Genomic DNA, 16,117 nt, shown 5'->3' on the forward strand with positions numbered 1-16,117 from the left:
CCTTCTGATGCACAGTCACGCGCTGTCCCAGTACCCCCGCCTCCTTCTGATGTCAGCACGCTGCCCGCAGTACCGCCTCCTTCTGCTGTCAGCACATTTCCCAGTACCCGCCTCCTCTGATGTCAGCACGCTGTCCCAGTGTCGCCTCCTTCTGATGTCAGCACACTGTCCCAGTGTCGCCTCCTTCTGATGTCAGCACACTGTCCCAGTACCACCTCCTTCTGATGTCAGCACACTGTTCCAGTACCGCCTCCTTCTGATATCAGCACATTGTCCCAGTACCGCCTCCTTCTGATGTCAGCACACTGTCCCAGTACCGCTTCCTTCTGATGTCAGCATACTGTCCCAGTACTGCCTCCTTCTGATGTCAGCACATTGTCCCAGTACCGCCTCCTTCTGATGTCAGCACATTGTCCAAGCACCGCCTCCTTCTGATGTCAGCTCACTGTCCCAGTACCACCTCCTTCTGATGTCAGCACACTGTCCCAGTACCGCCTCCTTCTGATGTCAGCACACTGTCCCAGTACCGCCTCCTTCTGATGTCAGCACACTGTCCCAGTACCGCCTCCTTCTGATGTCAGCGCACTGTCCCAGTACCGCCTCCTTCTGATGTCAGCACACTGTCCCAGTACTGCCTCCTTCTGATGTCAGCACACTGTCCCAGTACCGCCTCCTCTGATGTCAGCACATTGTCCCAGTACCCGCCTCCTTCTGATGTCAGCACATTGTCCCAGTACCCCTCCTTCTGATGTCAGCACACTGTCCCAGTACCCGCCTCCTTCTGATGTCAGCACATTGTCCCAGTCACGCCTCCTTCTGATGTCAGCACACTGTCCCAGTAACGCCTCCTTCTGATGTCAGCACACTGTCCCAGTACCGCCTCCTTCTGATGTCAGCACACTGTCCCAGTACCGCCTCCTTCTGATGTCAGCACACTGTCCCAGTACCGCCTCCTTCTGATGTCAGCACACTGTCCCAGTACCGCCTCCTTCTGATGTCAGCACATTGTCGCAGTACCACCTCCTTCTGATGTCAGCACATTGTCCCAGTAAGACCTCCTGCTGATGTCAGCACGCTGTCCCAGTACCGCCTCCTTCTGATGTCAGCACATTGTCCCAGTACCACCTCCTTCTGATGTCAGCACACTGTCCAGTACCGCCTCCTTCTGATGTCAGCACACTGTCCCAGTACCGCCTCCTTCTGATGTCAGCACACTGTCCCAGTACCGCCTCCTTCTGATGTCAGCACATTGTCCCAGTACCGCCTCCTTCTGATGACAGCACATTGTCCCAGTACCGCCTCCTTCTGATGTCAGCACACTGTCCCAGTACCGCCTCCTTCTGATGTCAGCACACTGTCCCAGTAACGCCTCCTTCTGATGTCAGCACGCTGTCCCAGTACCGCCTCCTTCTGATGTCAGCACACTGTCCCAGTACCGCCTCCTTCTGATGTCAGCACGCTGTCCCAGTACCGCCTCCTTCTGATGTCAGCACACTGTCCCAGTACCGCCTCCTTCTGATGTCAGCACACTGTCCCAGTACCGCCTCCTTCTGATGTCAGCACACTGTCCCAGTACCGCCTCCTTCTGATGTCAGCACACTGTCCCAGTACCGCCTCCTTCTGATGTCAGCACACTGTCCCAGTACCGCCTCCTTCTGATGTCAGCACACTGTCCCAGTACCGCCTCCTTCTGATGTCAGCACACTGTCCCAGTACCGCCTCATTCTGATGTCAGCACACTGTCCCAGTACCGCCTCCTTCTGATGTCAGCACACTGTCCCAGTACCGCCTCCTTCTGATGTCAGCACGCTGTCCCAGTACCGCCTCCTTCTGATGTCAGCACATTGTCCCAGTACCGCCTCCTTCTGATGTCAGCACACTGTCCCAGTACCGCCTCCTTCTGATGTCAGCACGCTGTCCCAGTACCGCCTCCTTCTGATGTCAGCACATTGTCCCAGTACCGCCTCCTTCTGATGTCAGCACACTGTCCCAGTACCACCTCCTTCTGATGTCAGCACACTGTTCCAGTACCGCCTCCTTCTGATATCAGCACATTGTCCCAGTCCTGCCTGCTTCTGATGTCAGCACATTGTCCAAGTACCGCCTCCTTCTGATGTCAGCACACTGTCCCAGTACCACCTCCTTCTGATGTCAGCACACTGTCCCAGTACCGCCTCCTTCTGATGTCAGCACACTGTCCCAGTACCGCCTCCTTCTGATGTCAGCATACTGTCCCACTACCGCCTCCTTCTGATGTCAGCACATTGTCCCAGTACCACCTCCTTCTGATGTCAGCACATTGTCCCAGTCACCCCTCCTTCTGATGTCAGCATACTGTCCCAGTACCGCCTCCTTCTGATGTCAGCACGCTGTCCCAGTACCGCCTCCTTCTGATGTCAGCACATTGTCCCAGTACCGCCTCCTTCTGATGTCAGCACGCTGTCCCAGTACCCCCTCCTTCTGATGTCAGTACACTGCCCCAGTACCGCCTCCTTCTGATGTCAGCACGCTGTCCCAGTACCGCCTCCTTCTGATGCCAGAACATTGTCCCAGTACCGCATCCTTCTGATGTCAGCACGCTGTCCCAGTACCGCCTCCTTCTGATGCCAGAACATTGTCCCAGTACCGCATCCTTCTGATGTCAGCATACTGTCCCAGTATCGCCTCCTTCTGATGTCAGCACATTGGCCCAGTACCGCCTCCTTCTGATGTCAGCACATTGTCCCAGTACCGCCTCCTTCTGATGTCAGCACGCTGCCCCAGTACCGCCTCCTTCTGATGTCAGCACGCTGTCCCTGTACCGCCTCCTTCTGATGTCAGCACGCTGCCCCAGCACCGCCTCCTTCTGATGTCAGCACACTGTCCCAGTACCACCTCCTTCTGATGTCAGCACACTGTCCCAGTACCACCTCCTTCTGATGTCAGCACACTGTCCCAGTACCACCTCCTTCTGATGTCAGCACACTGTCCCAGTACCACCTCCTTCTGATGTCAGCACACTGTCCCAGTACCACCTCCTTCTGATGTCAGCACACTGTCCCAGTACCGCCTCCTTCTGATGCCAGAACATTGTCCCAGTACCGCATCCTTCTGATGTCAGCATACTGTCCCAGTACCGCCTCCTTCTGATGTCAGCACATTGGCCCAGTACCGCCTCCTTCTGATGTCAGCACATTGTCCCAGTACCGCCTCCTTCTGATGTCAGCACGCTGCCCCAGTACCGCCTCCTTCTGATGTCAGCACGCTGTCCCTGTACCGCCTCCTTCTGATGTCAGCACGCTGCCCCAGCACCGCCTCCTTCTGATGTCAGCACACTGTCCCAGTACCACCTCCTTCTGATGTCAGCACACTGTCCCAGTACCACCTCCTTCTGATGTCAGCACACTGTCCCAGTACCGTCTCCTTCTGATGCCAGAACATTGTCCCAGTACCGCATCCTTCTGATGTCAGCATACTGTCCCAGTACCGCCTCCTTCTGATGTCAGCACATTGGCCCAGTACCACCTCCTTCTGATGTCAGCACATTGTCCCAGTACCGCCTCCTTCTGATGTCAGCACGCTGCCCCAGTACCGCCTCCTTCTGATGTCAGCACATTGTCCCAGTACCGCCTCCTTCTGATGTCAGCACGCTGCCCCAGCACCGCCTCCTTCTGATGTCAGCACACTGTCCCAGTAACACCTCCTTCTGATGTCAGCACATTGTCCCAGTACCACCTCCTTCTGATGTCAGCACACTGTCCCAGTACCACCTCCTTCTGATGTCAGCACACTGTCCCAGTACCACCTCCTTCTGATGTCAGCACACTGTCCCAGTACCACCTCCTTCTGATGTCAGCACACTGTCCCAGTAACGCCTCCTTCTGATGTCAGCACATTGTCCCAGTTCCGCCTCCTTCTGATGTCTGCACATTGTCCCAGTACCGCCTCCTTCTGATGTCTGCACATTGTCCCAGTACCCGCCTCCTTCTGATGTCAGCACATTGTCCCAGTAACACCTCCTTCTGATGTCAGCACGCTGCCCCAGTAACGCCTCCTTCTGATGTCAGCGCACTGTCCCAGTACCACTCCTTCTGATGTCAGCACGCTGTCCCAGTTTCGCCTCCTTATGATGTCAGAACGCCTTCCCAGTAACGCCTCCTTTTAATGTCAGCACAGTGTCCCAGTACCGCCTCCTTCTGATGTCAGCACAGTGTCGGTGTACCACCTCCTTCTGATGTCAGCACATTGTCCCAGTAACACCTCCTTCTGATGTCAGCACGCTGCCCCAGTAACGCCTCCTTCTGATGTCAGCACACTGTCCCAGTACCACTCCTTCTGATGTCAGCACACTGACCCAGTACCGCCTCCTTCTGATGTCAGCACACTGTCCCAGTACCACTCCTTCTGATGTCAGCACGCTGTCCCAGTTTCGCCTCCTTATGATGTCAGAACGCCTTCCCAGTAACGCCTCCTTTTAATGTCAGCACAGTGTCCCTGTACCGCCTCCTTCTGATGTCAGTGCATTGCCCAGCACCAAATTTCTTTTAAAAACATTTGAAGCTTTCCTGGAAAAAGCAATGGCAAAGAGCAGGGCCAAGGTCTGGCAACCCACACTGACATCCCATACCCATGCATTTAGCGTGAAATTATGGAGGAAATATTCCTCCATCTTGTAGCTGCAAGCAAGCTCGTGAACAGGACTGTGAAAACAGAAGGTGGATCATTTTGTAATAAGGAAGGGAGGGCCAAAGACACAAACAGACCAGGGTCACACTCCTGAATCTGCTGGAGAAAACTGCACAAGAGAGTCCACAACAGGACAAAGCAGTGCTGGTGTGACCTCCAGTGCCTCTGATGAACAACCCATTGAGAAGAAGTTCAAATCAGGAACAAAGCAGTATAAAGATGATTTTGTGAGGTATGGCTTTATTAATTGTGCCAATGCAAATCAGAATGCAAAGCCCTTGTGTGCTATATGCAGGGAAGTACTGGCAAATTGAAGTTCAAAATCCTCAAAGCTTGAAAGGCATTTGAAGACTAAGCACGGCGAGTTTGAGAACAAACCTCTTGATTTCTTTTAAAGGATGCAGCGAGAATTCTTTAGCAGCAATGTACAATTGAATGACAAAGCAATAAGATTGTGAGGACCAAGCAGCCTCACGTGTCGCATTAAATATAAAGCAAAAATGGTGTGTCGCAAAGTGGGTCACGAAGGTCAGCCGGTGTGGGTCGTGAAGGCTGGTTAGCGTGGGTCGCGAAGGTCAGCCAGCATGGGTCGTGGAGGTCGGCCGCGTGGGTTTCAAAGGTCAGCTGGCGTGAGTCTCAGAGGGTGACCAGTTGATAAAAATGGGTCCCAGGAAAATAAGTTTGAAAAACACTGGCCTGAAGGAGCCTTGGTGACTTGCTGCATCTTGTAGATGGTACACACAGCTGCAGCTGTGTGTTGGTGATGGTGAGAGTGTATTTAAGGTGATGGATGTTGCCAATTAAGTGGCCTACTTTGTCCTGGATGGTGTCAAGTGTTGTTGGAGCTGCAATCCTCCGGGCAAGTGGAGAGTATTCCATCGCACTCCTGACTTGTGCCTTGTAGATGGTGGACAGGCTTTGGGGAGTTAGGAGATGAGTTACTGGCCACCGTGTTCCTAGCCCCTGAGTGCGTGGCACTGCCAGACTGGCTGCGGCACATCCAGCGTGCCACAACGATAATCCCAAGGTGCCCGGATGCCAGGTTGCCTGTGCCAGGGGTCAGGCCCGGGGGTGTCTTGTCCTTAAGAGATGGGTTGAGGAGGTAATCGAGGACCTTATAAGAGGTAAGTTATGTGCAGTGGGGAGCATCCGGAGGCCATGGTGGGGTGGCTGGTGGGGAAGGGTTGGGGGGGGGGGGGGGGGGGTGGGGGGGGGGTGGGGGGGGGGGGGGGGGTTGGGGGGGCTGCAAAACATTGGGTTGGCATTTTAATATGGCCCGATACGCGAGTTATCTTCCTGCACTGGCGAGCCAAGAAGTACCCGCTAAACGTGTCTGAATTGGGACTCTGTTTTTGTCCTGTTAAATCGTGTCCAATGACAGGGATGAAATTAATTGACACTTGGGCAAAATAAGGTTAATAAATTAAAGTCAGTAAGGATTTATTGAAGGCAAATTCTATTTGACTGACTTGACTGCGATATTGTAAGTCATGATGAGTGGCAGTGAACCTGCTGTCACTGCCAATTCAACTATGGCACTCTCACCTTTGGGCCAAACGGTTGTGGGTTCAATTGGCACTGCCCCTCGAGTCTGCACCGACCCACTTAAGCCCTCACTTCCTCCCTATCCCTGTAACCCAATAACCCCTCCTAGACTTTTTGTCCAATTCATTATATCCATTAATACAGCGGAACCTTCTGATATACTTGGCATTAAATTGCTGGGAGGGCATGAAATTTCTACACTTCCCCATGGGGTTACCCACATGCTAGAAAAAGTTATTTCTGGAATAGTCAGGTCTGGGTGAATTATTAACACTTCAGTGTGCAGGCTCATTCCTTCACATTTTTTATTATTGTTGGAGGTTTTGTGAAAATTATTTTTTTCCTTTTCATTCCATCTCTTTCACCTCTCAAATTTAATCCAGCCTCCTTTCTGTTTGTCAAAGAGTCATCCAGACTCGAAACGTTGGCTCCGTTCTCTCTCTCCACAGATGCTGTCAGACCTGCTGAGATTGTCCAGCATTTTCTGTTTTTGATCCTTTCTCTCTCTCTTATTTTGCTTCTTGGACCTGACTGAACATTGAAATAAACATTCCAATTGATTCTTCCCCATTTAGATTCTGTGTACTTCAGTGAGGATCCTTCCATCTGATTGGTTGAAGAGACACCCCTGCTCCTTCTCCCTTGCTCTGGCAGCACCACAGATCTTCTGTTGCAGGGGTGGGGTGGCGAGTAAATAGCAGAAATCTAAAACGAAAAACAGAAAAAAAAAATCTGGTGCTCAGATTCCTGGGCAGCTGCAAAGTGAGCTGGAGGGTGAACCCCATCCCCTTTCACTCGCTGTCCAGGAAAAGAAAAACGACCCAGCCTTTTATCCACTCTGGGCGGATTCATTGCTTCCTGTTTCCATTCCTGAGCACTGGGACCTCTTTGATGAGCTGATCAAATACAACGCCAGCGGAGGAGAGATGCTCCAGAACGCAGAAGTCCCTTGTAAATTATTCAGTGCTACTTCAAATGAAGGCAAGGGAGAAATAACAGTCTGGAGTGGTGGTGGGGGGTAGGGGGGGAGAGGGTGTTTCAGCCGTCTTATCTCTTTTTAAAAGCATCGCTGGAGTGTCCACTCGGGAGAAGTTGGCGTGTTGAAGGAGGGGAGGGGGAAAGAATCGGCGGTGCGTGTACCTTTAAATTTTAAATCACAGATGCTGGCAGAGTGCAAAAGGGGCTGTGCTGCTCCAGCACTGATAAGACACAGGGTTCCCTAAGGTAAACTGGCTGACGGCTACTTCAATGGCATCCGTCTTTCAGAGCTGCAGAAGGTTAGATATGCTGTAGCCCAGTTGTTGGAACAGTGAGTGTGGAAGAAAAAAACAGGGAGCATTCACCTCCCCTGGGATTGTTCCCTCGTTGTAACAAATTCAGATTTCTTCTCCCCTCCCCTCCCCTCCCTGCCTGCCTGCCTGGCACTCTTGTCTCTGTTTTGCATTTTTACGATCGGTGCAGGAAGTTATCTGAGCACATTGTGGTCGGTGCCTGTGCTGGTGGAGGGATTCCTACTCCCAGTCACACAGCAGATGTTGAAAACCTTGCTCTTTTGTCTCATCCAAGCTGAACCAGGTGTTGCTCGATGCTGCCAGTTGCAATCAAGCCTCCTTTTTTGTTTGTTTATGTGTGTGTTCTCTCAGTGCTTTCAATCCAGCCCAGTGTGCAGAAGTGACTGTGAGTTCTGATGAGGGGAGCACCCAGCAAATTGACGGGACCAAATAGCACTCTGTCATGGCAGCAGGTAGGAATGGAGGTCCACCTCCACTGGCACACATCTGCATGTTTGCATGTGTTTCGTGGACACAGTCTGTCATAAGTGTTGCCTTGACTGAGAGGAGAGGTTTTTTTTCTTGTTTCTGAAGAGAAGGCAGAAAATCCACAGTCTCTGTAGTGAACAGTCACTCTCCTGCACACACTGCTGGGTCCTTTCTGGAGCTCTCTGCTTTAAAATGGCCCCTTCTGTAAAAGTGCAGGAATGCAGAAGACAACGGGACAGCATTTTTCTCAGGCAATGCATTAAAATGTATATATTTTTTTGATAAATAGTTAATGCGTTGCAAGCGTGGAGCTGTTACAGTTTCTGCCTAATTAGTCATGTACAAGAGTTGTGTGTGGAATTGCTCAGCTGTGTACATTGCTGCCATCTAGCGCTGGCAGATTTTGTTTTTGTACAGCACGTGCCGGGGGGGGGGGGGGGGGGGTTAGGATGTCGGGCCAGTGCTTTTACTCTTTTGATCGGTGGTATGGGACCAGCCAACTCTGCCAGTTGGCAGATGGGGGGGTTTGTCTGATAAAGATAGATCGAGCAGTTTAGGCCCATGCCGTCTAGAGTTTTAGAAGAGAGGGGAGATCGAATTGAAATATAAAAGGTGTGGATAAACTTCCTCTTATAGAATTTCATAGAATTTGCAGTGCTGAAGGACGCCATTCGGCCCATTGAGTCTGTACCGGCCCTTGGAAAGAGAGCCGGATTCAAGCCCACGCCTCCACCCTGTTGTGTTATGTTATTGCTAGTAGCATAAGCTGCCACTTGATGTGAGCTCTGCTGAAAGATGCTACAGACTCGGAGATAAGTTTAACGTATTTATTGAACGATTAACAATGCTCTTAAATGAGTTCAACACTCTACTAACCAGCCTCTAGTAACTCAGTCTATTCTGCTAACTTTACAAGCTTGCTCCCGACCATGTGCTAGGGTGTGATGTTGCTGATAATCAACCCTGTCCTTCTCTCTTGGTTTCTGCCGGTGGAAGAGGCAGAACCTGTGTGCCTCGTCCTTTTTATATGGGTCGTGTAGTGCCCCCTTGTGGTAATGCCACCTCTGGGTGTCCTGATTACCCATTGGTTGTGTCCTGTTCTAATGACCCATTGGTTGCGTGTCTGCATGTCATGACATCTCTGGTGCTCCCTCTAGTGGTTACTTAGTTGTAGTGTATGTACATTAACCTCTTGTGTCAGTGATGCATATCACTACATTCCCCCTTTTTTCGTGTTCCATATTTTCTGTACTTTGTTAAAGAAAATTGTACTAAACAGGGAGATGAATGATTACATGTACAAGTTGTGATGATATTGATGATTATACAATACCAATTAATATCTATGAGTCCAATCTTATGAATTTGTACGGTTAAGTTGCTTTCTTCTTCTGTTGTGAAGTGGTGATGTTGATGTTGTCATTTCTTTGTGAATGTCGTTAGTGTTCTTGTGTTTAAGTAATCAAGAAGTCATTATGAGGTGTTCGAATGGTCGAATCACTTTGTTGTCTGATTTAGACTTTTTTATCTATGCTTGTGGTAGCGATTCTGTATGTCATCTTTCTTGAAAACTGGTTTGCTTGTTTGTAGTGGAGCAATCGTGAATTGGTGAGATTCATTGTCATGCCATGGTATGTTTGTACTCTTGCCTTTGTTTTGAGCTGTGCTGCTACATTGTCTTCCATGTGCAGAGTTGTACCATGTTGTCCAAGTTGTTGTTTTATTGTTGTTGTTTTTGTCGTGCTTGTTGCGCTCAATGACTGTTCCGTGTGGATAATTCGAGTCATTCTCAAAGTTACTTGTGTCATTATCCTTTGTGGCATCTGGTGCTTCATTGAGCGTTTCTGCTTGAGGATTGTGAGAATGACCGGATGCTGCATTGATGTTGATAACATCACTCCTTTATGGTTGATGTGATTCCTCTTTGATTCCTTGGTGCTCCTCTTCTCGAGTCATTTCTGGTTCACTTGAACCATCATTGGTTTCTTGATGCTCCTCGTCTGGAGTCAAAATCTTCAAGATTTAATTTTCTTGCGGATAGGCTCGAGTGGATGAGGTTTTAATTGACGTGGTCTCACTGGACTCGAGTAGTTTCACTTTGATTGTTGAGTGCCTCTGTGCATACGAGCTGAGATCTGTCGGTCTCCCTGTGATCTTGCACATCTTGTATGGGAATTGTGATTTCTTCGTCACTTGTCTCACATACAGTAGGTAGACATTCAGTGTCTTCTTGTTGGTTAAATGAGCTGGGTAGACTTTCATAGTCTGCTGCTGGTTGCTCCAATAAGGTTGATAGACCTTCATGGTCTTGTTAATGCATGAACTTCGCTATGGAGTCTTGAGTTGCTTCCATTGTGGAGTCTGTCAATGAGCTCTCCGTGGAGGCTTGTATCGCTCTCTGTGTGGAGTTTTTCATCGCTCTCTGTGTGGAGTCGGGGACCCTTTGTAGTGTGTGGACCACTGGTTTGGGCATCAGGCCACAGTAGAATCCTGTACTCGTACGGAAGTGTGCCCATCCCGCTGAAGACATCTGAGTATTGGGTCAGGATGTCGTCGATGCTGGCCTGAGGATCCGGATGAGACGGCATCATGGTGTAGACCCGTCGGATGAGGTTCAGCTGCTTGCAGGCGTGCGCACCGAGCAGGGACGCCCTGTCTGGTTTAACGATCTCGAAGCGTAGGCTTGTCTGTATGTGTTGGTTGGACACTGTCAGGTGGCAGGACACCAGTGCCTTAATTGTGTTGCCAGTGTAGTCCTGGAGTTTGCAGGCAGCTGGAAGGAGCTTGGGAGCCTTCTTGATTCTTTTGAAGTCCAACTGCGAGATCAGGTTGGCGGAGACACCTGTGTGCAGTTTGAACTGGATGGGGCATTGGTTGACATCCATCACTGCATTCCATTCATCCTCGAAATCCACGGCAAGTATTGACGGGACTTGCAATGTGCCCAGTGTGGTGTATTCGCACTTCGTGATGATGCCTACTCTGTATGCGTTATCCAGGTAGTCATCGGCTGGATCTGTAGCACTGCCTTGATCAGAGTAATGCATTTGGTGTCGCACACTCCTGATGCCAACGGATTTGTTTAGTACTCGCTGTGTGGCATTGTTTTCTTCTTGTTCAATGAACAAATCATCTTCTTTTGTTTTGGATTTGTCATTGTGCTCTTCACTTCGGGTGGTGCAAACTGCTCGTTCCAGGGTGCTGCGGAGGTTATTTTCAATGTCTGGTAGAAGTGCAGGCATTGTTCTGTCTTATCGCGCATGCGCAAAACACCGGTTTGCGTCTTTTAGGGAAGTGCGCATGTGTGCGGACTGGTCACAATGCACACACGCAAGATGGCTGCCATTCAAAAGTGCCGTCTTCTTCTGTTTCAACCCTACCTCTGCCTCGTGGTGAGTATTCGCTCCATTTTTACTTATTTTTGTTCGTGTCCATCTCGCAGTGGCTGTCGACTTTGTCCAGGATGGTCTGGTATTTTGTTTTGTCCTGCCTTTCTGAGTATTGAAACGAGTTGAAGATCTCTATTGCATGTTCACCCACAATGGTGAGTAGGAGAGTCATGTACCGAGCACGGTCGTGCCATTCAGGTCGGATGCTTCCATGTATAGTTGGAATTTTTGTTTAAACTATCGCCAGTTAGCACTAAGATTACCGGTGGTCCTGCGTTGATGAGGAGCCTGAATATTGTTCATCGTGCCTGGATTCGGTAGCTGGTTGTCTCTAACCTTGCTGAGTTGAACTAGGAAGATTGAGCAGTCACTCCTGTACCATGTTGTGTTATTTATTGCTAGTAACATAAGCTGCCACTTGATGTAAGCTCTGCTGAAAGATGCTGCAGTCTCTGAGATAAGCTTAACGTATTTATTGAACGATTAACAATGCTCTTAAATGAGTTCAACACTCTCTGCCTCTGGTAACTCAGTCTATTCTGCTAACTCTACAAGCTTGCTCTCGACCATGTGCTAGGGTGTGATGTTGCTGATAATCAACCCTGTCTTGCTCTCTTGGTTTCTGCCGGTGGAAGAGGCAGAGCATGTGTGCCTTGTCCTTTTATATGGGTCGTGTTGTGCCCCCTTGTGGTGATGCCACCTCTGGGTATCCTGATTACCCATTGGTTGTGTCCTGTTCTAATGACCCATTGGTAGCGTGTCTTCATGTCATGACATCTCTGGTGCTCCCTCTAGTGGTTACTTAGTTGTAGTGCATTTACATTAACCCCAGTGATGCATATCACTACACAGCCTATCCTCGCAACCCTACCTAACCTTTTTGGACACTTAAGGGCAATTTAGCATGGCTAATCCACCTCTTTGGGCTGTGGGAGGAAACCGGAGCACCCGAAGGAAACCCACGCAGACACGGGGAGAGCGTGCGGATGCCGCACAGACAGTGACCCAGCGGGGAATCGAACCTGGGAGCTGTGAAGCAACTGTGCTAACCACTGTGCTACCGTGCTGCCGCTGCTCTTGTGGGGCATTCTGGAAAGAGAGGTCATAGTCTCGGGATAAGGGGTAGCAAATTTAAAACAGATATGAGGAGATAGTACTTCTCCCAAAGGGCCGTGAATCTGTGGGATTCACCAACCCAGAGTGTGGTGGATGCTGGGACAGTGAGTAAATTTAAGGAGGAGTTGGACAGATTTTTAATTAGTAATGGGTTGTAGATTACAGAGAATGGGCAGGGCGGTGAAGTTGAATCCATGATGAGATCAGCCATAATCTTATTGAACGGTGGAGCAGGCTCGAGAGGCTGAATTGCCTACTCCTGCTCCTAGTTCTTATGTTCTGAGAAAGAACTATTCTGTCTGATTCCACCTTCCAGTTCGTGGTCTGTAGCCCTGTGGGTAACTGTACCTCAAACACAAATCTGGTTTTCTTGATTAATAAGGGGATTTCTTGATTAATAAGGGGATCAGGGCTTATGGGGAGAAGGAAAAAGAGTGCCTTCTCAGTGGTTATCACTGCTGCCTCAGAGCGACAGAGACCCAGGTTCAATTTGACCTTGGGTCACTGCATGTGTGGAGTTTTCACATTCTCTTTGTGTATGCATGGGTTTCCTCCGGGTCCTCCGGTTTCCCCTCTCAGTCCAAAGATGTAGAGGTTAGGTGGATTAGCTATGATAAAATTGCCCCTTGGCGTCTAGGGGTGTGCAGGTTAGGTGGGGTTTAGGGATAGGGCAGGGAGTGGGCCTAGGTAGGATGCTCTTTCAGAGGGTCAGTACAGACTTGATGGGCCAAATGGCCTCCTTCTGCACTGTAGGTATTCTATGATTTTAATGGAGATGAGGAACATATCAGCCACGATCGAATGGCGGAGCAGACTCGATGGGCCGAATGGCCTAATACTGCTCCTATATTTTATGGTTTTATGGGACTCATTTACTGGAGCTGCTGCTATATCAGGGCCCTCAGCCCTCTGTAAGCAACCAGCTCACTGCAAAATCACTGACACAGGGATGACTAAAGCAGCACGGTAGCACAAATGGATAGCACTGTGGCTTCACAGCGCCAGGGTCCCAGGTTCGATTCCCCGCTGGGTCTCTGTGTGGTGTCTGCACGTCCTCCCTGTGTCTGCATGGGTTTCCTCCGGGTGCTCCGGTTTCCTCCCACAGTCCAAAGACGTGCAGGTTAGGTGAATTAGTCCTGCTAAATTACCGTTAGTGTCCAAAAAAAAAGTTAGGAGGGGTTATTGGGTTACAGGTGGAAGTGACGGCTTAAGTGGGTCGGTGCAGACTCGATGGGCCGAATGGCCGCCTCCTGCACTGTATTTTCTGTGTAAAGTGAAGATTGGCCGGACAAGGTGGCCTGGTGATATGTTCATTGCTGATTGCGCCACTCTTGATTGTTGGTCAAAAGATCCTTTTGGAGTAGCGGCGCTGTGAGTGCTCCGCTCCTCCCCCCCCCCCAGCGGCGCTGTGACCCCCCCCCCCCCCCCCCAGCGGCGCTGAGACCGCCCCCCCCCCCCAGCGGCGCTGTGACCCGCCCCCCCCCCCCCCAGCGGCGCTGTGACCCCCCCCCCCCCCAGCGGCGCTGAGACCGCCCCCCCCCCAGCGGCGCTGTGACCCCCCCCCCCCAGCGGCGCTGTGACCCCCCCCCCCAGCGGCGCTGTGACCCCCCCCCCCCCCCCAGCGGCGCTGAGACCGCCCCCCCCCCCAGCGGCGCTGTGACCCCCCCCCCCAGCGGCGCTGTGACCCCCCCCCCCCAGCGGCGCTGAGACCGCCCCGCTCCCCCCCAGCGGCGCTGTGACCCCCCCCCACCCAGCGGCGCTGTGACCCCCCCCCCCCCAGCGGCGCTGAGACCGCCCCGCTCCCCCCCAGCGGCGCTGTGACCCCCCCCCCACCCAGCGGCGCTGTGACCCCCCCCCCCCCAGCGGCGCTGAGACCGCCCCGCTCCCCCCCAGCGGCGCTGTGACCCCCCCCCCCCCCAGCGGCGCTGAGACCGCCCCCCCCCCCCAGCGGCGCTGTGACCCCCCCCCCCCAGCGGCGCTGTGACCCCCCCCCCCCAGCGGCGCTGAGAGCGCCCCGCTCCCCCCCAGCGGCGCTGTGACCCCCCCCCACCCAGCGGCGCTGTGACCCCCCCCCCCCCAGCGGCGCTGAGACCGCCCCGCTCCCCCCCAGCGGCGCTGTGACCCCCCCCCCCCACCCAGCGGCGCTGTGACCCCCCCCCCCCCCAGCGGCGCTGAGACCGCCCCGCTCCCCCCCAGCGGCGCTGTGACCCCCCCCCCCCCCAGCGGCGCTGAGACCGCCCCCCCCCCCCCAGCGGCGCTGTGACCCCCCCCCCCCAGCGGCGCTGTGACCGCCCCCCCCCCCCAGCGGCGCTGAGACCGCCCCCCCCCCCCCAGCGGCGCTGTGACCCCCCCCCCCCCAGCGGCGCTGTGACCGCCCCCCCCCCCCCAGCGGCGCTGTGACCCCCCCCCACCCAGCGGCGCTGAGACCGCCCCGCCCCCCCCCCCCCAGGCGGCGCTGAGACCGCCCCGCCCCCCCCCCCCAGCAGCGCTGTGACCGCCACCCCCCCCCCCCAGCAGCGCTGTGACCCGCCCCCCCCAGCGGCGCTGTGACCCCCCCCCCCAGCGGCGCTGTGACCCCCCCCCCCCAGCGGCGCTGTGACCGCCCCCCCCCCCCCCCCAGCGGCGCTGTGACCGCCCCCCCTCCCCCCAGCGGCGCTGTGACCCCCCCCCCCCAGCGGCGCTGTGACCCCCCCCCCCCAGCGGCGCTGTGACCGCCCCCCCCCCCAGTGGCGCTGTGACCCCCCCCCCCCCAGCGGCGCTGTGACCGCCCCCCCCCCCAGCGGCGCTGAGACCGCCCCCCCCCCCCCAGCGGCGCTGTGACCCCCCCCCCCCAGCGGCGCTGTGACCGCCCCCCCCCCCAGCGGCGCTGTGACCCCCCCCCCACCCAGCGGCGCTGAGACCGCCCCGCCCCCCCCCCCCCCCCCAGGCGGCGCTGAGACCGCCCCGCCCCCCCCCCCCCAGCGGCGCTGTGACCCCCCCCCCCCAGCAGCGCTGTGACCGCCACCCCCCCCCCCAGCAGCGCTGTGACCGCCCCCCCCAGCGGCGCTGTGACCCCCCCCCCCCAGCGGCGCTGTGACCCCCCCCCCCCCAGCAGCGCTGTGACCGCCACCGCCCCTCCCCAGCAGCGCTGTGACCGCCCCCCCCCCAGCGGCGCTGTGACCCCCCCCCCCCCAGCGGCGCTGTGACCCCCCCCCCCCAGCGGCGCTGTGACCCCCCCCCCCCAGCGGCGCTGTGACCGCCCCCCCCCCCCCCAGAGGCGCTGTGACCGCCCCCCCCTCCCCCCAGCGGCGCTGTGACCCCCCCCCCCCCAGCGGCGCTGTGACCCCCCCCCCCCAGCGGCACTGTGACCGCCCCCCCCCCCCAGTGGCGCTGTGACCCCCCCCCCCCCAGCGGCGCTGTGACCGCCCCCCCCACCCAGCGGCGCTGTGACCGCCCCGCCCCCCCCCCACCCAGCGGCGCTGTGACCGCCCCCCCCCCCCCCAGCGGCGCTGTGACCGCCCCCCCCCCCCAGCAGCGCTGAGAGCGCCCCCCCCCCCCCAGCGGCGCTGAGACCGCCCCGCCCCCCCCCCCCCCAGCAGCGCTGAGAGCGCCCCCCCCCCCCCAGCGGCGCTGTGACTGCCCCCAGCAGCGCTGAGAGCGCCC

General features: G+C 54.8%; 1 protein-coding gene across 2 annotated transcripts in view; it reads left to right on the forward strand.

Annotated features, from left to right (window-relative positions):
• Window positions 1-7,395: 7,395 nt before the first annotated feature.
• The window catches only part of enox1 (ecto-NOX disulfide-thiol exchanger 1), a 370,497-nt gene continuing 361,775 nt past the window's right edge, over window positions 7,396-16,117 (forward strand). Inside the window, exon 1 of one of the 2 annotated variants that reach the window (XM_038802705.1) lies at window positions 7,396-7,954. In XM_038802705.1, coding sequence (XP_038658633.1) covers window positions 7,945-7,954 — 10 coding nt within the window. In that variant the 5' untranslated portion in view covers window positions 7,396-7,944. The remainder of the gene's footprint in view (window positions 7,955-16,117) is intronic. The other variant, XM_038802704.1, reaches the window with a different exon arrangement.

This window comes from Scyliorhinus canicula, chromosome 7 (assembly GCF_902713615.1).
Source record: "Scyliorhinus canicula chromosome 7, sScyCan1.1, whole genome shotgun sequence".
In the NCBI taxonomy this organism is placed as follows: Eukaryota; Metazoa; Chordata; class Chondrichthyes; order Carcharhiniformes; family Scyliorhinidae; genus Scyliorhinus; species Scyliorhinus canicula.